Source organism: Pongo abelii, chromosome 18 (genome assembly GCF_028885655.2).
Source record: "Pongo abelii isolate AG06213 chromosome 18, NHGRI_mPonAbe1-v2.0_pri, whole genome shotgun sequence".
NCBI classification, from domain to species: Eukaryota; Metazoa; Chordata; class Mammalia; order Primates; family Hominidae; genus Pongo; species Pongo abelii.
The window spans coordinates 55,038,467-55,061,085 of NC_072003.2; the positions used below are offsets into that span (position 1 = coordinate 55,038,467).

Sequence of the window (22,619 nt, forward strand, 5' to 3'; positions counted from 1 at the left end):
ATCCTTTCACAGTGTCTTCTAAGTCTTAACTCTCAGCAGTTACAGATCAGATGGGACTCACCCCAAGGCTGCTCAGAACGCACCAGCGCCTCTGGGCATCTCACTGTGCATGCTTAGGCGCCTTGCGGCTCTGTTGTTTTTCAGAATGTGAATTGTGGGTGTGTGCTGGGAAGGGAGAAAAGACCCAAGAGAGAGCAACCCTAGGAGGTGGGGTTGCTGTAGAGGAAACCCTGGGGTGGGGCATTTCCTGTGACCCTGAGCGGGGAGGAGGCAGGCGAGGGTCACAGGAGACAAAGGCAGCCAGCCAGTGGAATGACACATGCCCATTGCTGAGCCCTAGGTCAGATATGCTGAAAGGTAAAGTACACACAAATCCACCATGATCTTCTAAAAGTGCAGACTTCAGCTCAGTGGGTGTGGAGCATGCGCCAAGACTATGTTTCCAGCAGACTCGCACGTGATGTTGACGCTGCAGGTCCACCGACCGCACTTTGAGTAACAAAGCCTCTTTTTCTTCTTCCCCACAGAGGGTGCCTCAGAAGAGGAGATCAGACTTAGCAAGATGGTGATGAAATTCTGGGCCAACTTTGCTCGCAATGGGTGAGGCTGGTGGCAAAGACAGAGCACGGCTGGTGAGGGTGGGGGGCGGGGCATGCCTATTGGGAAGGGGCAGCTTCTAAGGTTCTAGTGATCAAACTTCTGTAGCACTCTGACAATGAGAGCTCTCCACAAATGGAGAGGCCGCCCCTGGAGATAGCGAGCTCTCCATCTCTGGAGGTATACAAGCCTCTTGACAGAGATAACTTGGGCTTCCTCGCATGTCTCTGAAGATTGTTGGGAGCACACAGCAGCTTTGGGGCAATTCTAATTGATTCTGTTTCCAGAAACCCCAATGGGGAAGGGCTGCCCCACTGGCCAGCGTACAACCAGAAGGAAGAGTATCTGCAGATTGGTGCCAACACCCAGGCGGCCCAGAAGCTGAAGGACAAAGAAGTAGCTTTCTGGACCAACCTCTTTGCCAAGAAGGCAGTGGAGAAGCCACCCCAGACAGAACACATAGAGCTGTGAATGAAGATCCAGCCGGCCTTGGGAGCCTGGAGGAGCAAAGACTGGGGTCTTTTGCGAAAGGCATTGCAGGTTCAGAAGGCATCTTACCATGGCTGGGGAATTGTCTGGTGGAGGGGGGCCGGGGACAGAGGCCATGAAGGAGCAAGTTTTGTATTTGTGACTTCAGCTTTGGGAATAAAGGATCTTTTGAAAGCCAAATTGGTGCTTGTGTCTTGCACTGGAGATTAATACTTTGTCCTCAGAGACAGAACGATGATGAAAGAGGCAATGTGAGAAGGAAGGTGGCTTTGCTGGGGATGGCCTGGTCTCAGGATGAGCAGAGTCCAGAGGGCTGGGTCATGGACGGTGCTCAGGGGAGCTCTGGGCCTGATGCACGTTTCTGGGCCCCCAACAATTTCCAACAATACGAGTTGGGATGGCCAGGGGGCAGGATCCCTACCCTCTATTTGGAGTTGCCCGTGGAAATGGAAGTGGCCCAGGCTGAGAATGAGTCTGGATCAGGGAAGAGGGAGGCATGCTGAGGTGATCCCATGGCACCATTGCATGGCACTTACTGACCGTTGCACAGGCCTGCAACACCTTTCTGAGTATGTACACTAGCCTCCCATACCCCTCCATGAGGCTGTCTCTTCCAACAACCGGTCTAAACTCCTTCTGTAGCCTGGACCACTTCTGGTGTGGGCAGTGACCACCTTGGAGGTGGTCCATTCTTCTCCAGAGGGTCATCCTAAACTGTGTCTTTCAGAATCCCATGGGTGATTTCCGGATTCTGTTAGTACGTAGAAAGCTCTAAAGCATGTCATTCCCACCTTATCAGCAAGAGGAAGCCGGATTATCCTCAAAATCATAACTTTTCCTGCACCAAAGAGCTGAAGTTGCAAGGCACATGGTTCTCTCGAAATCAAAGGGAAGACGAGCACCTAGGGGGAGTGGTGGGATGTGAACACTGGCTTACTTCTCACCTGCAGGCAGGAGACAGCGTGACCATAATGAGCAGAAATACTCTATGAATTTTATTCAGTGCTGAAGGCCAAGTGTGGGCCACTGTAAGAGTATAAAACCTCTGGGAACCATGGACCCATGGGGAGTTGACTCCCATCACGGACTCTACTCCATGGGTATTTATCAGGGCCCATGAGAAAGATTGGGGTAGACAGTAAGACTGGAGAAAGTCTGCCTTCAGGAATGCAGGCATGAGCCCTGCTCACACCCTTCACCCCTAAAGAACAAAATCCTTCAATCATTGCAGAATGGCCAGGAAATCTTGTCCTCCTCAAGGTACTGGTAGAGACATATTGACGTTGAAGATAAGGAACCTTTTAAAACTCTATACCCCTGGGAGAGGGACAGGGAGTCATCTTGGGCCCAGATTATTGGTCTTTTACTGCTGGGGATGGTCAATATCTCTGACAAACCTCCATCTCCAACAGCAAGAAATGAAGGTCCTGCCTAAGGTTGAGGCTGGACCACGACAAGAGCAGGCACTCCTGGCTGCTACCATGGAGTTAGCAAGTCCCAGGTAACAGAAATCTGCTGCTGGGAGAGACAGCAAAGCATGCAGAGCAACCCTCTTGTAAAAGCAGGTGCACAGGACAGGCCTAAAGCTGAGAGTGGAACAAGACATTAGGAAAATCGTTCAGAAAACCAGCCTTTACACAAGCACACCAGAACCAGCACAAGGGAGCACTGGAAGCATTTGAAGCAGATGGTGCGTTGATGATAGCCATAGCAACAACAAAACTATTCCCCGATCACCACACTCGAAATACGCGTGCGCGCGCACACACACACACACACACACACACATGCGTGCACACACAAAATCAGTCTAGCAGCAGAAGAAAAGATATGTCCATTTCCTGTCACGGATACTACTTACTTCAGTTTCAACTCACTTACCCATGATGTCAAGTATTGAATTCAAAATTGCAAACCTTATAAAGGAAGCAACACCTATTAACAAGAGACAAAGCAGTTGGGCACAGTGGTGCATGCCTGTAGTCCCAGCTACTTAGGAGGCTGATGCAGGAGGATTGCTTGAACCTGTGAGTTCAAGGCTGTAGTGCACTGTAATTGCACCTATGAATAACCACCTGCACTCTAGTCATGGTATTATGGTGAAATAGCATCACTTAGAGTGAGAGAGAGGGAGAGAGAGAGAGAGAGAGAGACAGACAGACAGACAAACAAAGCAATCAACAGAACCAGATTCAGAGATAACCTAGGTGTTAGACTAACAGACTGGGAATTTAAAATAACTATATGGAATACTTCCATGAACAGATGGCTAGTTTCGGCAGAGAGGTAGAAACTATGAGAAAGAAGCAAATAGAAATGTTAGAAATGAAAAAAAAATAGTAACAGAAATTAGAAATGCCTCTAATGGATTCATCAGTAGATCTGACACAGCTGAGGAATGAATGAGTGTAGCAGAAGACAGGCCAGTATAAATTACCCAACTTAAAATGAAGAAAATCAGTGAAAAAACAAAAAAACAGGGAATCAAAGAACTGTCAGATAATATCTAATGGTCCAACATATGCATAACTGGAATCCCAGAAAGAGAAGACAGAGCAGGCAGAAGAAAATATTTGAAGAGATAATGGCTGAGAATTTTCCAAAAGTAATGAAAAACATCAAGGCATAGGTCCAAGAGCCTGGAAAACCCCAAGCAGGATTCAACAACAACAGCAACAACAGCAACAACAACATACACATTTAGACACATACTGAGAAAATATTGAAGGCAGCCGGGGAAAAAGACATTGCATACAAAGAAAGGGATTAGAGCAGATTTTTCATTGGAAACTATGCAAGCCAAAAAATAATGGAGTGACACCTTTAAAGTATTCAAATGAAAAATATCTTTGCAGAATTCTATATCCAGCAAAAACACTGTTCAAAAAATATAGGGAAAAATGTTTTCAGATGAACAATAGAGAGAATTTATAATTACATACTTGTGCTACCAAAAATATAAAAGGAAATTCTTTATGCAGAAGGTATATGATACAGGACAAAAACTTAGATATTTATCAAAGAAGTGAAGCTCTACATATAACTTTAAAATAAAGGTAAAGTAGGCTATTTTTCCTTATATTTAATTACTGTTTAAAACAAAAATAGCACCAATGAACTGTGGATTCAGAGCATACGTAAGAATAAAATATACGACAAAAATAATATGAAAGATGAGAGACAGGTATTTGAAGTACAGTTTTGTAAGATTCTTACACTTTGTGTAATTGGTATTGTCTGAAGGTATAAGGTGATTAATCAAATATGTATATTGTATACCCAGGAAAACCAATAAATAATTTTAAAAAGAGACATGAATAATAACACAATAGAGGAAATAACATGAAATCATAAATACTTGCTACACGAGCAAGCAGACAGGAGAAGAACAAAGACACAGGAACAAATGAAAAAGTACTGCTGAAGTGACAGATTTTAATCCAACCGTATCAATAATTATACTAAACAAAAATGATGTAAACACACCAATTAAAAATGATTTTCAGATTGGATTAAAGAAAACACAAAACGCAACCTAATGCTGCGTCATAGTTAGTCCAAATTCACGTTTCAATGTTTGACTCCTGGTGGCTTTCAAGCCTCAGCCTTCCCTCGTCCCCTCTTGCTGACACCTGGAAAGCTGATAAGAAAGCCTGGGTGCTTCCTCCTTTGTTGCTGGAGGAAAATTCAAAGCTTACCATGAGAAAGCTGACCACAGCCCCAGTGCGGAATCCTCATACCACACCTGGTCGTCCTGTCGGAGACAGCGTCCCAGAGCTCCTTGAGCCTCAGTGGAGGGAAGAAACAGCATATTTTTTCCTTCTGGTCCAGAGAGGGGGGAGACGCTACAGAGCAGGGGTCGGTAAGCTGCAGCCCACAGGCCAAACCTGTCAGACCGTGGGATCCTTGGGTCAGGACCAAGGTCAAACTCGTTTTGGGGCTCCCCAAGAAGTGCTGGGCAATGCAACCTGGTGGATGGACTGAGAGCTGCCCAGCAGATGGATCTGTACCCAGGGAAGTGCACATTGGCCTTTGGTGAACAGTCCATGGTACCCTTGAACTCTATAATAATAGCAGTAATAGGCCGGGCACAGTGACTCACACCTGTAATCCCAGCACTTTGGGAGGCCGAGGTGGGCGGGTCACCTGAGGTTAGGAGTTCGAGACCAGCCTGGCCAACACAGTGAAATCCCATGTCTACAAAAAATACAAAAATTAGCCAGACATGGTGGCGGGTGCCTGTAATCCCAGCTAGTCGGGAGGCTGAGGCAGGAGAATCGCTTGAACCTGGGAGGCGGAGGTGGCAGTGAGCCAAGATCGTGCTACTGCACTCCAGCCTGGGCAATGAGAGTGAAACGCCGTCACAAAAGAAAGAAGGAAGGAAGGAAGGAAGGAAGGAAGGAAGGAAAGAAAGAAAGAAAGGGAAAGGAAAGGAAAGGAGGAAGGAAAGAAGGAAGGAAGAAAGAAAGAAAAAGAAAAGAAAGAAAGAGGGAAAGGACGGAAGAAAGAAGGAAGGAAGGAAAAAAGAAAGAAAGAAAGAATAATAGCAGTAATAGAAGTAAGCAAAACTCACTGCATAGTTATTATGTGTTTAATTATAAAATACTCTTCATATTAACTCAGAGAGTCTTCACAGAAACTGTACGAGCAGTTCACTTGGTATCAACCACGTGAACATCACCACGAGGCCCAAGAAAACTGGGCTGGAAAGTGACAGACAGGACCTGCTGTGGAATTTGCTGTGCAAACAAACAAAAACAAGACAGGATGCTCATTCTAACAATTTTGAAGCATTTCAGGACAGCAGGAGCACAGCGTTAAAGCCACGTACAGCCCTCCCGCACAGGTCTCAGGCCCAGGAAAACGGCCCTGGTCACAAGAGCTGGAATATGAAGCTGCGCAGCCTGAATCTAGAGCCTGAGTCTTTAGGTGCGAAGCAGTACTGCCTTCTCACCCACAACAGTGTTTGAAATCCCTGTCTGGGCCTGTCCTGGTTTCTATTTGCATGGTCCTCATTCTGGCCAAGGGCGCCCATTTGGAGGCGAGTCTCTGGTGCCCCCTTGTGGGCAGTGTCAGATAGCCACTGTGCTTCCAGGGCAGAGTCAGAACCACAACCCCAGGCCCAGGCTCCCAGCAATGTCCCCAGATAGTGGTGCGGACGCCTTGGCTGACACATCCAGGGACAGCATCAAGACTGGTCTCTTGGCTCTTTCAACCTCTAGAATCGTCATCACGCACGGGCTGTTTGGGTGGGAGTTTCCAAATCTTATTCCTCTTTCAAACTGAGATTAAATGCCTTCTGTCTCAGGGTCCTCCCCAACCTCTAACACAAAACCGATCCAGTTCCTGGCATCTCAGAAGTGTTCAGCAAACTCCATCTACCCAGCGTTTTTCTGCAAAGGTCCATCTCTTTCCTCTTCCCTGAACCGTTCTAAAACTTGCGAATTTAAAAATCCAACTGTTTTTCCTCTCCACACTCCCCCAACCTCAATACTTCACCTCTGACACCAGATGTGTGGGCTTTTCCCACACACCAATTTTCCAGTGCATGCCCACTGAATATCCTCTAATGCAGTCCCATCTGACACCGTCTGCCTGGAGACAGCACCAGATCCCACCGCTTAAGGGCTCAGTCCCACAAGAATGCCCCCATGTCAGAGACCAGTCACAAGTCTCAGGTTGTAACTGTGAAGCAGGTTCACCACAGGCCGGTTACCAGCCTGTCTGGATCTGGTGTGACACAACAGCCCCACACCCAACAAATCTATGAAGCATTATTATTACTTTTAGCAAGAAGGCATTCAATCTGTTTGAAGGAGGATTAAGAGTTGGGAAACTCCCACCCAAACAGAGAGCAAGGGACAACAGAAGGCTGCCTGGGGCAGATGGAATCTTAGCTGGGCATGCCCTGCTTGTCCTGCAGCTGCAGGACTGTGAAGACAGTCCGCCCAGGGTTTCATACTTTGGGGGAACCATAGCATGCTGGGCTAAAGTACTGAAGAACATCTTGTTCCCAGGGAGGGAATGGAACAGAGCCGGGGCTGTTACAGCCAGTCCCTCCATGTCAGGACGTTGCACTCTAGCACATTCTACAGTTATTCTCCAGAACTGCAAGTGAGAAAAGAGGGACGCCTGTCCTGCACTAACCTGTGCTTCTGAGGAACTGGCCACCAGCTGAGGGTTCCCATGATCACCGCCCTGAGTTTGATCATTTGCTAGAGTAGCTCACTGAACTCAGGGAACAACTTATGTATATTTTTTAGTTTATTTTAAAGAGTATTATAATAAAGGGTACAGATGGAAGCCAGATGAAACAGATGCATTGGACAAGGTATGGGAAATAGACACAGAGCTTCCATGCTTTCTCTGGGGTTTACCACCCTCCCAGTACCCCCATGTTTTCAGCAACCTGGAAACTCTCCAAACTCTGTCCTTCTGGGTTTTGATGGAGGCCTCCTTACATAGGCATGATTGATTGAATCATTGGTCATTGGTGATCAACTCAACCTCTAAGGAGGACCCAAGGAGGAGTTGACTCCCTTCACAGAGTCTACCCAATGACATCTATCAGGAGACCATGAGAAAGATTGGGGTAGATAGTAAGACTGGAGAGGGCCAGGAACAGTGACTCACACCTGTAATCCAGGATGCTCATTGTTAGAATGAGCATCCTGTCTTGTTTTTGTTTGTTTGCACAGCAAATTCCACAGCAGGTCCTGTCTGTCACTTTCCAGCCCAGTTTTCTTGGGCCTCGTGGTGATGTTCACGTGGTTGATACCAAGTGAACTGCTCGTACAGTTTCTGTGAAGACTCTCTGAGTTAATATGAAGAGTATTTTATAATTAAACACATAATAACTATGCAGTGAGTTTTGCTTACTTCTATTACTGCTATTATTCTTTCTTTCTTTCTTTTTTCCTTCCTTCCTTCTTTCTTCCGTCCTTTCCCTCTTTCTTTCTTTTCTTTTTCTTTCTTTCTTCCTTCCTTCTTTCCTTCCTCCTTTCCTTTCCTTTCCCTTTCTTTCTTTCTTTCCTTCCTTCCTTCCTTCCTTCCTTCCTTCTTTCTTTTGTGACGGCGTTTCACTCTCATTGCCCAGGCTGGAGTGCAGTAGCACGATCTTGGCTCACTGCCACCTCCGCCTCCCAGGTTCAAGCGATTCTCCTGCCTCAGCCTCCCGACTAGCTGGGATTACAGGCACCCGCCACCATGTCTGGCTAATTTTTGTATTTTTTGTAGACATGGGATTTCACTGTGTTGGCCAGGCTGGTCTCGAACTCCTAACCTCAGGTGACCCGCCCACCTCGGCCTCCCAAAGTGCTGGGATTACAGGTGTGAGTCACTGTGCCCGGCCTATTACTGCTATTATTATAGAGTTCAAGGGTACCATGGACTGTTCACCAAAGGCCAATGTGCACTTCCCTGGGTACAGATCCATCTGCTGGGCAGCTCTCAGTCCATCCACCAGGTTGCATTGCCCAGCACTTCTTGGGGAGCCCCAAAACGAGTTTGACCTTGGTCCTGACCCAAGGATCCCACGGTCTGACAGGTTTGGCCTGTGGGCTGCAGCTTACCGACCCCTGCTCTGTAGCGTCTCCCCCCTCTCTGGACCAGAAGGAAAAAATATGCTGTTTCTTCCCTCCACTGAGGCTCAAGGAGCTCTGGGACGCTGTCTCCGACAGGACGACCAGGTGTGGTATGAGGATTCCGCACTGGGGCTGTGGTCAGCTTTCTCATGGTAAGCTTTGAATTTTCCTCCAGCAACAAAGGAGGAAGCACCCAGGCTTTCTTATCAGCTTTCCAGGTGTCAGCAAGAGGGGACGAGGGAAGGCTGAGGCTTGAAAGCCACCAGGAGTCAAACATTGAAACGTGAATTTGGACTAACTATGACGCAGCATTAGGTTGCGTTTTGTGTTTTCTTTAATCCAATCTGAAAATCATTTTTAATTGGTGTGTTTACATCATTTTTGTTTAGTATAATTATTGATACGGTTGGATTAAAATCTGTCACTTCAGCAGTACTTTTTCATTTGTTCCTGTGTCTTTGTTCTTCTCCTGTCTGCTTGCTCGTGTAGCAAGTATTTATGATTTCATGTTATTTCCTCTATTGTGTTATTATTCATGTCTCTTTTTAAAATTATTTATTGGTTTTCCTGGGTATACAATATACATATTTGATTAATCACCTTATACCTTCAGACAATACCAATTACACAAAGTGTAAGAATCTTACAAAACTGTACTTCAAATACCTGTCTCTCATCTTTCATATTATTTTTGTCGTATATTTTATTCTTACGTATGCTCTGAATCCACAGTTCATTGGTGCTATTTTTGTTTTAAACAGTAATTAAATATAAGGAAAAATAGCCTACTTTACCTTTATTTTAAAGTTATATGTAGAGCTTCACTTCTTTGATAAATATCTAAGTTTTTGTCCTGTATCATATACCTTCTGCATAAAGAATTTCCTTTTATATTTTTGGTAGCACAAGTATGTAATTATAAATTCTCTCTATTGTTCATCTGAAAACATTTTTCCCTATATTTTTTGAACAGTGTTTTTGCTGGATATAGAATTCTGCAAAGATATTTTTCATTTGAATACTTTAAAGGTGTCACTCCATTATTTTTTGGCTTGCATAGTTTCCAATGAAAAATCTGCTCTAATCCCTTTCTTTGTATGCAATGTCTTTTTCCCCGGCTGCCTTCAATATTTTCTCAGTATGTGTCTAAATGTGTATGTTGTTGTTGCTGTTGTTGCTGTTGTTGTTGAATCCTGCTTGGGGTTTTCCAGGCTCTTGGACCTATGCCTTGATGTTTTTCATTACTTTTGGAAAATTCTCAGCCATTATCTCTTCAAATATTTTCTTCTGCCTGCTCTGTCTTCTCTTTCTGGGATTCCAGTTATGCATATGTTGGACCATTAGATATTATCTGACAGTTCTTTGATTCCCTGTTTTTTTGTTTTTTCACTGATTTTCTTCATTTTAAGTTGGGTAATTTATACTGGCCTGTCTTCTGCTACACTCATTCATTCCTCAGCTGTGTCAGATCTACTGATGAATCCATTAGAGGCATTTCTAATTTCTGTTACTATTTTTTTTTCATTTCTAACATTTCTATTTGCTTCTTTCTCATAGTTTCTACCTCTCTGCCGAAACTAGCCATCTGTTCATGGAAGTATTCCATATAGTTATTTTAAATTCCCAGTCTGTTAGTCTAACACCTAGGTTATCTCTGAATCTGGTTCTGTTGATTGCTTTGTTTGTCTGTCTGTCTGTCTCTCTCTCTCTCTCTCTCTCCCTCTCTCTCACTCTAAGTGATGCTATTTCACCATAATACCATGACTAGAGTGCAGGTGGTTATTCATAGGTGCAATTACAGTGCACTACAGCCTTGAACTCACAGGTTCAAGCAATCCTCCTGCATCAGCCTCCTAAGTAGCTGGGACTACAGGCATGCACCACTGTGCCCAACTGCTTTGTCTCTTGTTAATAGGTGTTGCTTCCTTTATAAGGTTTGCAATTTTGAATTCAATACTTGACATCATGGGTAAGTGAGTTGAAACTGAAGTAAGTAGTATCCGTGACAGGAAATGGACATATCTTTTCTTCTGCTGCTAGACTGATTTTGTGTGTGCACGCATGTGTGTGTGTGTGTGTGTGTGTGTGCGCGCGCACGCGTATTTCGAGTGTGGTGATCGGGGAATAGTTTTGTTGTTGCTATGGCTATCATCAACGCACCATCTGCTTCAAATGCTTCCAGTGCTCCCTTGTGCTGGTTCTGGTGTGCTTGTGTAAAGGCTGGTTTTCTGAACGATTTTCCTAATGTCTTGTTCCACTCTCAGCTTTAGGCCTGTCCTGTGCACCTGCTTTTACAAGAGGGTTGCTCTGCATGCTTTGCTGTCTCTCCCAGCAGCAGATTTCTGTTACCTGGGACTTGCTAACTCCATGGTAGCAGCCAGGAGTGCCTGCTCTTGTCGTGGTCCAGCCTCAACCTTAGGCAGGACCTTCATTTCTTGCTGTTGGAGATGGAGGTTTGTCAGAGATATTGACCATCCCCAGCAGTAAAAGACCAATAATCTGGGCCCAAGATGACTCCCTGTCCCTCTCCCAGGGGTATAGAGTTTTAAAAGGTTCCTTATCTTCAACGTCAATATGTCTCTACCAGTACCTTGAGGAGGACAAGATTTCCTGGCCATTCTGCAATGATTGAAGGATTTTGTTCTTTAGGGGTGAAGGGTGTGAGCAGGGCTCATGCCTGCATTCCTGAAGGCAGACTTTCTCCAGTCTTACTGTCTACCCCAATCTTTCTCATGGGCCCTGATAAATACCCATGGAGTAGAGTCCGTGATGGGAGTCAACTCCCCATGGGTCCATGGTTCCCAGAGGTTTTATACTCTTACAGTGGCCCACACTTGGCCTTCAGCACTGAATAAAATTCATAGAGTATTTCTGCTCATTATGGTCACGCTGTCTCCTGCCTGCAGGTGAGAAGTAAGCCAGTGTTCACATCCCACCACTCCCCCTAGGTGCTCGTCTTCCCTTTGATTTCGAGAGAACCATGTGCCTTGCAACTTCAGCTCTTTGGTGCAGGAAAAGTTATGATTTTGAGGATAATCCGGCTTCCTCTTGCTGATAAGGTGGGAATGACATGCTTTAGAGCTTTCTACGTACTAACAGAATCCGGAAATCACCCATGGGATTCTGAAAGACACAGTTTAGGATGACCCTCTGGAGAAGAATGGACCACCTCCAAGGTGGTCACTGCCCACACCAGAAGTGGTCCAGGCTACAGAAGGAGTTTAGACCGGTTGTTGGAAGAGACAGCCTCATGGAGGGGTATGGGAGGCTAGTGTACATACTCAGAAAGGTGTTGCAGGCCTGTGCAACGGTCAGTAAGTGCCATGCAATGGTGCCATGGGATCACCTCAGCATGCCTCCCTCTTCCCTGATCCAGACTCATTCTCAGCCTGGGCCACTTCCATTTCCACGGGCAACTCCAAATAGAGGGTAGGGATCCTGCCCCCTGGCCATCCCAACTCGTATTGTTGGAAATTGTTGGGGGCCCAGAAACGTGCATCAGGCCCAGAGCTCCCCTGAGCACCGTCCATGACCCAGCCCTCTGGACTCTGCTCATCCTGAGACCAGGCCATCCCCAGCAAAGCCACCTTCCTTCTCACATTGCCTCTTTCATCATCGTTCTGTCTCTGAGGACAAAGTATTAATCTCCAGTGCAAGACACAAGCACCAATTTGGCTTTCAAAAGATCCTTTATTCCCAAAGCTGAAGTCACAAATACAAAACTTGCTCCTTCATGGCCTCTGTCCCCGGCCCCCCTCCACCAGACAATTCCCCAGCCATGGTAAGATGCCTTCTGAACCTGCAATGCCTTTCGCAAAAGACCCCAGTCTTTGCTCCTCCAGGCTCCCAAGGCCGGCTGGATCTTCATTCACAGCTCTATGTGTTCTGTCTGGGGTGGCTTCTCCACTGCCTTCTTGGCAAAGAGGTTGGTCCAGAAAGCTACTTCTTTGTCCTTCAGCTTCTGGGCCGCCTGGGTGTTGGCACCAATCTGCAGATACTCTTCCTTCTGGTTGTACGCTGGCCAGTGGGGCAGCCCTTCCCCATTGGGGTTTCTGGAAACAGAATCAATTAGAATTGCCCCAAAGCTGCTGTGTGCTCCCAACAATCTTCAGAGACATGCGAGGAAGCCCAAGTTATCTCTGTCAAGAGGCTTGTATACCTCCAGAGATGGAGAGCTCGCTATCTCCAGGGGCGGCCTCTCCATTTGTGGAGAGCTCTCATTGTCAGAGTGCTACAGAAGTTTGATCACTAGAACCTTAGAAGCTGCCCCTTCCCAATAGGCATGCCCCGCCCCCCACCCTCACCAGCCGTGCTCTGTCTTTGCCACCAGCCTCACCCATTGCGAGCAAAGTTGGCCCAGAATTTCATCACCATCTTGCTAAGTCTGATCTCCTCTTCTGAGGCACCCTCTGTGGGGAAGAAGAAAAAGAGGCTTTGTTACTCAAAGTGCGGTCGGTGGACCTGCAGCGTCAACATCACGTGCGAGTCTGCTGGAAACATAGTCTTGGCGCATGCTCCACACCCACTGAGCTGAAGTCTGCACTTTTAGAAGATCATGGTGGATTTGTGTGTACTTTACCTTTCAGCATATCTGACCTAGGGCTCAGCAATGGGCATGTGTCATTCCACTGGCTGGCTGCCTTTGTCTCCTGTGACCCTCGCCTGCCTCCTCCCCGCTCAGGGTCACAGGAAATGCCCCACCCCAGGGTTTCCTCTACAGCAACCCCACCTCCTAGGGTTGCTCTCTCTTGGGTCTTTTCTCCCTTCCCAGCACACACCCACAATTCACATTCTGAAAAACAACAGAGCCGCAAGGCGCCTAAGCATGCACAGTGAGATGCCCAGAGGCGCTGGTGCGTTCTGAGCAGCCTTGGGGTGAGTCCCATCTGATCTGTAACTGCTGAGAGTTAAGACTTAGAAGACACTGTGAAAGGATTTTTTTTAAATATTCTATAATGTAAACTAAAAATAAAATCCTAACACCCCCAACTGACTGAACACATCCTCTCTGGGCTAAGGGGAGCCTCGAAAAACCTTCAACTCTGTTCCTGCCTGGGAACGGACAGGAGGTCAGACACGCCTCATAATACTCCCTCCCTTTTGTGATTTAGACACCACCGGACCAGCATCAGCAATAAAATAAAGGTCATCATTCTGACAGAACACACTCTTTGTGGCAATAAGACACCAAATTAAAAACGAGACCTAAGGCCACGTCGGGCAAGGGTTCAGGCCTACATCTTTACCCTTAAAGAGTCCACTTTGTTCTCACTGCCACGAGGTGCTTCTCTTTCTCTAGCAGCTAAACCAGCACTGGCCTGGAGTTAAGCAAAATGAAAATAATAACAACGGCTGCAGCTGGGATACGCAGACAAACAGAACCCTGACTCGCCAGACTTAACTACGGCTTTGATTGCATAAGAGACTGATTTCAGTAACTTTCTCCAGATAAGAACATCACCAACCATGGACTGGACCTGGCCGGTGTACAGAGGCTCCCCACTTGCTGAGCTTCGTGTCCTGAGAAGACCTTTGGACTTACAGGCCGTAATTGTAATACATTTAAATATTAGGTGTCCACCACCAGGTGAACATGGGCCATGTTACATACGTGTTTGTTTAATACACATGTGTCAGGACTGTCTTCATGAATATCCATTGCTCCCCCTGTAACCTGTTGAACAGGTATGTTTAGCCAATCCGTTCACATAAAGCTCCTACCCAACCCCTCCTTCAATGAGCCCATTTCTGGGCTTGGCCAGAGGCACCTTCCCAGCCTATGGGATGGCCATCTTGCTGACTATAAACCATATAAAAAATAGTCTCTTCTCCTATTCCAAATTCATACATCCTGTGAATTCTAAATGAACAATTATTAAATGTAAAGGTTTATGAGTTTTTGTTAGAGACAGACAGAAAGACAAACAGACACACATTAGACCTGACTCAGGGTTAACACCAATTCTAACCTCACCCTCACTCACTTTCTCAGCGCTCCTGGGAGAGGGAAATTGATTGGTGGCTTCTCAACCTAGAGCAGGGCCCCGCATGTGTCCCACCGCCTATCTTGTTGATGACACAGCCCAGGATTCTGAGTGTCTGTGGCAGAGGGTACGTGAATACACATCCTCCCTCAGGTGTGTTAGAACGGGAGGAAGCCGGGGGACAACCCAATGACATTGAACCCTGTCATAGTGAATCCTGCAGGAGACCACCCCCCCCCCCCACCATCTGTCTTGTTGATGTCACAGAGCAGGATTCTGAGTGTCTGTGCAGAGGGCACATGAATACACATCTCCCCTCACATGTGTTAGAGTGGGAGGAAGCTGGCGGACAACCCAATGACATTCAACCCTGTTATACAGAATGAGGAAACTAATACCAGGAGAGGACAAAATTGCTGAAGGCCACCACACCGAGACTGGAACCCAAGTCTCTAACTCCTAGCTCACAGACAGGAAGGAGCCATTACCTTTTAAAAATGGGGCCCCAAAGACGGAGAAGAGCTCATCCCCATGGTCTCCTATCACCGTCTTGGGTTTCATGTCTGATGAGAAGCTTGGACGATACTGAAACTCATACATGTAGGTTGGCGCTCCAGCATCTGAGAAGACAAGGATTCATGCACAGTTCATGTTGCCAGACAGACACCTGGAGGCTACCAAGATCTCCAGCTCTGCAGGAAACCTCTGGCTGTCAGCACAGTAGAGAAACAGAGTCACAGGAAAGCTCAGTCATGTGCTCCGGGCTGCATAGCTGTCTGAGGTGGAAGCGGAATTTGAGCCAAATATGTGTTCAATGAACAAACGTTTTATGAGTGAATGTGGAAACCCTGGGTCAATTCATTTAAAATAGCTGCCGGTGCAGGGACCCTGACTCTGCCTCGTAAATCCCTTTTCCGGCTGGTGCATTCTCACACAAGACAATCTCTCTACATCTGGTTACACCGGATATAATTCATTGATAACAGACTCGCGTTCATTCACTTGGATGCCATCTCCACCCTGACAGGTGTCTTCTGTTCTGCGTCGTTTTGAGCATTTCCAGTGTTTTTCTCACCCATCCTGAGAAGACTGAAGCAAATCCAAGTTGCTTGTCTGAACATGAGGCTATTTAAATACAAACATATGCAGAGAGGGAACAATCTGCCTCTTGTGTCTCAGGAATCTGTGGCACTCACTGCTTTATAGCTCACTGTCCCCATGTGTCTTGCTGCCTGCCTGGCCTGGGAGTATTAGGGTGTTAAGGCAATAAAGTCCTGGCAGAGAAAAGAAGGGGCTGAGCAAGGTTGACCTTGCCTCTCCCCTGCCCTCTTTCCTTCTGCTTTCCCCTCGTCTCCCACCAACAAAGCTCTCCTGTCCCAGCCCCAAGAAGATGCCAGTTTCCCAATGATTGGCTCATTGGAGCCACAGATCACTGCCCCTTCAGGGCTGCCTTGTGGGCCGCCTGGCCCTGTGCCTCAGCACTTTGCACTGGTCGTGATACCCACTGAGAAGTGACACTAAGAAGGAAAGAGTCAGGGCAATGCCAGGCTGGTGCAGAAAATTTACAATGTCTTCCCCTTTGGGTACAGTAAGAAATTTGGAAAATAAAAACAATTAGGAATAATTAGAAGAAACAGAAATATGGAAATGCATAAAGCAAAATCAGATATCACTCATAATTCCACTACCTGAGGCAAGGGCTATGTATTTTTTGTATTTCCTTCTAAAATTTTTCCATATCCTATATAATTTAAAAATCAATTTTAACAATCCAATTTAAAGTATCACTCATAACTCTACCACTCAGAGAATGCTTCTTTTTTATTTTAGCATATCTCCCTTTTATGTATTTAACTTGGGATATTATATATGGTATTTTGTAGTACACTATAATCATTTCCCTTTTAAATTTTTTTGGAGAGACAAGGTCTCACTATGTTGCCCAGGCTGATCTTGAAATCCTAGGCTCTCATAATCCTCCCACCTCAGCCTCCCAAAATGCTGAGAATGTTGGCAAGAGCCACCACCTCCAACCATCATTTCTTAACATCATTAAAAATTCATTCACAAAAGGATTTAACAATGGGAGCTCACGCATCCCTAACCTCATGCCCCACCCGCACATGTCATTTCAGTGTGAGAATGAAGAATAATCTATTCGCCCATATTTGTCAGCCTCCTTCACTGCACCCTCGGCTCAGCAGGAAGCGCACCTGGGAAGATGCCATCCTTCTGTGGCTCTGTAATCCACCTATTAAATGGCTGCTTCAAGGTCAAACAAAACTTGCTAAAAGGAGGGTTTGACCTTGCCTTCGCCCCTCGAACATTTTCCAAAGAATCTCAGAGCCAACCATAGAAGAAAGAGCTTTTGTGAATGATAGAACTTATTTTAGGCAGCATGCTGCCCAAAACGTACTTTGTAAAACTCTTTGGCTAAAGCCATTGATATTTATACAATTCTTACAATCACAACACAAGTCTTCAGAGGAAAGTAGCACACAGATTTGGGTAATGACAATTAGACATAATAAGAGAATCAGAGACAATGAGAGGGCTAGTCATGGAGGACATGCAGATTAAAACAGGCTGATGTGCTTCTTGTTGGTGGGGAAGGCTTATGAAACTGGCAGTGTTATGCTAATTTTTAAACTTAGCATCCCAAATGAGAAAGAGAATTAAGAAATCCACATTCTTATGCAGTGGAATTCAATTTTACAATATTTGCCGAAAGTTCTAAAATGTTTGTATTGTCCAACCTAGTTATTCACCGCTAAAAATAATCCTAAGAAAATTATTAGACATGTGGTTAGAGACTTATGAACATTAGGCTGAGCTCAATGTTATTGTAGCATCAGAATGTGAGTAGCCAGGCTAAACATCTAATAGGATAGGAATATTAAAGTCTATTTAATACAGCCATTTCATGGAATAAGGAATGCTTTGATGAGTTTGTATCAAGATAGAGAAAATCCTCACAACATAGTGTTCTATGAACAAAAGTAAAATATATAATTGATTTTTAAAGTATATAGGACATGGAAAGTCTTTAGATGAAAACACAAAAAATTTATACCACTTGCCTCCAGGTAGTGGAATTATGAGTGATACGTACTTTCTTCTTTTCCTGTTTCCATATTTTTGAAACTTTCTATAATTTAACATATTAATTTTATATTCAGAAATGTTATTTTTATCAAAAAGAGTGAGACAACAATAAGTGAAAATTGATAAAATCTGTGTAGTCCTGGCAAAAAAAAGCAAAACCCTGAACTTAAAGTCATGGGAAATCAGATGAAAAACATAAGTTCAGTATTGCTCAAACCATCAGAAAATGGAGATGGGAACTCTATATATAGATCAGACGCAGAGCATAGGGCAAGGGCAAGTTTAAGAAAGAACAGATTCAACTCCAATGGTCTTGGTTAAAGGTTTTTATCAGGACCCTGTGAAGAAATGAGGGTTATGAGCACCTGCCTCTTCCTGTGCAAAGGTGTGTCAAGGTACCTGCTAGTTAAGCGTTAGCTACTTTTTATCATGCTTATGAAGTTCTAAATTTAAAAACCCTTCCAGCATGGTTAGACAGAGGACATTTCCTAGCTTGCAGACTAGGCGAATGAGAGCTAGAAGAAAAAGAATCCTGTGAATCTCCTCTAGCTGGCACCCAGGAACGGACACTCCTCTCTAGGTGAGCACACACATCCCTAATGTCATGCCCCACCCACACAGCCTCGGGTCAGTGGTGGAAGTTCCTGCATAGACCCTGCCCTTGCCCTGTGCTTGAACGCTACTGCACGCACTGAGATGCATAAAAACCAGCCTCAGACATTGCCATTCTCCAGACCACCTCCCCTACACCCGCCCTGGCTCCTCTCTCTGGCCTTCTTGGTCCTGGACAATACTCTGGATCCCATGCAGGGTTCCCACTTTTTATCCAACTCCAATACTTAACAAACTTGTTTGCAGCCGGCTTGGACCTTAAAACCCTTCCACGACTCATCTTTCAATATTTGTCCTACAGCAGCCCTATGTCCCACAATAACTCCAGGCATGGAGCCCTTGCAGCAGATGCTGTCAGTGTCTCACCTATATCCCCTCTTCCTGGGCATGCCAGTCTGACTTCCACCTCCAGCATCTGCAGCTCCTGGCCTGAGGCCTTTGTCTGGTCACAAGAGACTACTCTGCCCTTATGTGCAGCAGGTCAAAGTCACAGGGAATAAACAACTCCTTGCAAGAGCCTTCAACCAATGACAAGTGGAAGCTGGTGAATAAATACTCTGGCTCCCTTGCCACTCAGATGGGATGCCCCTGAGTGCTGTATTCTCGGTGTTTCCTTGAGTTTCCCAGCTCCAGTTGTCCACAGTGGATACTCCCTTGACAATGCATCCTGGATTGGATTCCATCTCTTTCCTCTCACTTCCCCACCTCCCTACTGCTGTTATCTGGGATCATCACCTTAAAAAAAACTACTTGCCTCTGGATTTTTTTTTCTCAGTCTTCTGCTGGCATAAACCAAAATAAGACAGCACCTCATCCCATGCCATATGGAATCAGCCTTTGAGGCCTGACCCTCAGCTGTTTCCATGTCTGTCTATGCTGGGAGGTAGGTGGGTCAGATACAGAAGCTGGTGGGGTTTGTGTCCCTCCCCTGTTCGACCTCTGGGACTCACCTCTGTGGTTCCGGGCCAGAATCACAGATGGGACACCAAACATCACATCTGCTAACAAGTCCAGGAACAGGTCTTTCTTTTTGACAGGGTCATCTGTTCCTCCTAAGTATTTCTCAGTGGCTTCTGGAATCAGTTCCTTAGCAATTTGCTGAAATAGATCAAAAAGTGACCACCAGCCCCTGGTGAACGATGCAGCTTCTCCAGCCCACCAGGAAGGCCTGCCTCAATGGTAAACCCCATAAGCCCTGTGCAACTCCCAGCTAGGGTAGAAAGTGAAGTGGGAAAGGTGGAAAGATGGGGGAAACCCTCAGGCCCCAGTCTTCATTCTGCCATTTAATTGCTCTACAATTTGGGCAAGTCCTTGTCCCTCTCTGGGTCTCAGTCAATTCCCATGATTCCTAGACTCTTACAACAAGGGGATAGGACTTCCACAAGAGTGACATGGCTGTCTTCTGGTCCAGTTTCCCTTCAGAGAATGGAGAGCTCAACAACTGTTAAAAAAAAAAAAGTTCAGCATTTATGAATCATTGGGAATTAATGATAAGAAACAAACTGACCAACCAACCAAACCAATGCAGTCTGAAAGTCCTCTAATTATGGGTGCTTTTTAAGGGCATGGGTCTTTACTGAAATGGGTGAAATCAATGAATCAAATGGGCTTATATCCAGAAACTCAAGCATTGCAAAGATTACAAAAAAAAAAACAACACAATTTCGGAGAAGCTGTGACAGTGTTTTGCAGTGTGTGTGTGTGTGTGTGTGTGTGTGTGTGTGTGTGTGTGGCTGGGATCCCTACAGTGGTCAGTGACATGGAGACGCAAGGTGTCTGCCAGGCCAGTGTGGAATAGAGGGCTCTGGGGAAGAGGATGTAGACCTCCCAAGTACCCCAACCTGTCACAGATGACACTGAAAGCCTTAGATCCCACCTTCGTGGCTTTGGTCTTTGGTATAACCTCTGAAATCCTTCTGAGGGGCGAACTGCACATCTCTACTCACATAACAACTCTTCCCAAACCTCTGCACTCAGAGACTCGACCAATCTCTAGCATTGCTTCTAGCAGCTTAAGGCTGTGTCCCTAGAATGACCCCAGTATCCTTAACATACCTGCCTGGGAAGGCTCAACCCTGCCAGGACAATTTACTCTGCTCCAGCCAAAACCTGGAGAGAAGCAGCCAGGCCCCTGAACCCAACTAGAGCAGTTACTTTAGAAGCCTGCAATGGTAAACCCTTTCACTACCCTTTGGGATGTAAATCTACCACCCAACCCCATTTCCTTGAGGACCTGAAAGCCTTCTCTTTGCAATGCAAACATTCAGGGAGCTCACTCCTGATCTTCCCTGTCCCTGTGGAAAGAGTAGAGCCTGACTTCAGTGGATTCTTCCTGCGGTCTAATGCATGGCTTCCTGTCCTAAAGATAAGAGGAGTTTGTTTCTGCCCCAGGTGAGCCAGGATGAAGACATCCAGGCAGTCTAGTCACATGAACCAAGCCTCTCCCCACAGACCACAGTGTGTTTCCCTTGGCACACCTAGCCTATGAAACATCATCAGGCTTTTGTTTCCGGGATATGAGTCCAGTCCACGGTAGACTGTTTTCCCTATTGCAGTCATGTTGCTGAATAAACCCGTCCTACTACGTTAACCGGGTTTAGTTTGTTTTATCTTAACTGGAAGGAGAACCCTTCTTTACTTTTAGAAGTCAATTACTTATTACATTTATTTGTTTCCAACTTTTATTTTAGGTTTGCGGGTACCTGTGCAGGTTTGATCATGGGTAATTTGGGTCTCTGGAGTTTGCTGTATAGATTATTTTGTTACTAGGTGTTGAGCATAGCACCCGATTAGGTAGCTTTTCCATCCTCATCTTCCTCTGACCCTCCACTCTCGAGTAGATCCTGATGTCTACTGTTCCCTAGAAGTCAATGGTAACTCAAGAAGAAGCCACTTTCTTTGGATATTTCCAATGAGGTGATGAAGAGCATGAGTGATTTATGGGGGAACTACGCATACCTAGCCCGAGGTGGGAAGCCAGGAAGCCCCCGACTGCCTCTCCAGACTCCTCAACTCCTTCCCCCTCCTAGGCCCCCTCAGTTTTTCCATCTGCACAGTTATTTCTCTACTGGCCCTCACAGCACAGACACTTCAGGATTCTTCAATAGGAAGACAAGAGAGTCTGGGGAGAGGGAATCCCAAGGCCCTGATACCCTGGTGAAAACTGTGCCCTCCTGGAGAAGATTTCCATGGAAATGATAACCCCTGCTGAAGGGAACAGCTGCCCGGGACTCAGAGGTGCAGCTCAGAGAGGGAAGGACTCCTGGGACCAGAGACAGGAGGGCTGATGGGGGTGGTTGAGTCCCTCCAAGAGACGTGGGCCTTCTCACCATTGGAATAATCCAGCCAAACTCCTGCTTGTTAATTCCAACCATGTAGGGGACAGTGTGGAACTTCCTTTCAGCTTGAAGCTCTTCAGGTGTTTTCAGCAGCAGCACCCCATCAATCACAGTGCCCAAAAAGGGTTGACTCTGGGAAGAGAGAAGTGCAGCGCCTGTGATTCCCTCCCTAGTCACACACATGTCCCCAACTCTTCCTGTCTGAGGGTGAAACCAGTACCACAGACCAGCATGGCCATGGGCCATGGCTGCACATGCTCAGATCCTAACTTAGGGGGGTAGGTCTCCGTGACTCAGGGGCAGAACTTCAGGCAGAGGCTGACACTGCTCAGATGATGAGGAGAGGAAGAAATCTTCACTCAGATTGAAATACATGTATTATCTATGTAAAATTACATGTCTATATATTTCAATTTGAAGTGCATGCATTTCCCTCTGTGTGTCCACAGTTGATTTTCGGTAGTCCTGGCAGTTGCTTCTGATAAAGCCCCCATGAGTGCTGAATTAGAGAATACAGGGTCATCACTCAAAGGGGAAATACTGGGTTAGGTTCTTGCAAACCTCTGGCCACAACATTTTCATCAACCTTCTTTTATGTGTGGGTTTCTGTTGAAAGAGACTTCCACAGCTCCATCCCACACAATAGGGACTTTAGCCCTTTCCATCACAGCCTCATGTATGAATTGGCCAATTTCCTTCTCCTTTTTCTGAACGTGCTATTATGTGGATTTTTCAACACCAAATGCACGGCCATCAGCACTGCAGCTCCTGCCTCATCCAAGCTTGTCTCACACAGGCGCCTTCCCCGTAAGGCACAGCACAGCCTGTTTAGCTCAGGAACGCCAGACAGCAGCGCTACTCTTGGGATCACTCTAAACAGTGACATCACCACAAAAAGCACAAAAATGCAG

At 46.0% G+C, this 22,619-nt stretch overlaps 2 protein-coding genes across 5 annotated transcripts in view; one reads left to right on the forward strand and one right to left on the reverse strand.

Annotated features, from left to right (window-relative positions):
* The window catches only part of LOC100451021 (liver carboxylesterase 1-like), a 38,730-nt gene extending 37,464 nt beyond the window's left edge, over positions 1-1,266 (forward strand). For all 4 annotated transcript variants that reach the window (XM_054533933.1, XM_054533935.1, XM_054533934.1 and 1 more), the window contains 2 exons: positions 528-600; positions 885-1,266. In XM_054533933.1, coding sequence (XP_054389908.1) covers positions 528-600; positions 885-1,068 — 257 coding nt within the window. In that variant the 3' untranslated portion in view covers positions 1,069-1,266. The remainder of the gene's footprint in view (positions 1-527; positions 601-884) is intronic.
* Positions 1,267-12,342: 11,076 nt separating this feature from the next.
* Positions 12,343-22,619, reverse strand: part of CES1 (carboxylesterase 1) — a 29,858-nt gene continuing 19,581 nt past the window's right edge. Inside the window, 6 exon segments of the mRNA NM_001134160.1 lie at positions 12,343-12,721; positions 13,006-13,078; positions 15,142-15,273; positions 19,321-19,468; positions 19,731-19,811; positions 21,700-21,840. Coding sequence (NP_001127632.1) covers positions 12,538-12,721; positions 13,006-13,078; positions 15,142-15,273; positions 19,321-19,468; positions 19,731-19,811; positions 21,700-21,840 — 759 coding nt within the window. The 3' untranslated portion in view covers positions 12,343-12,537.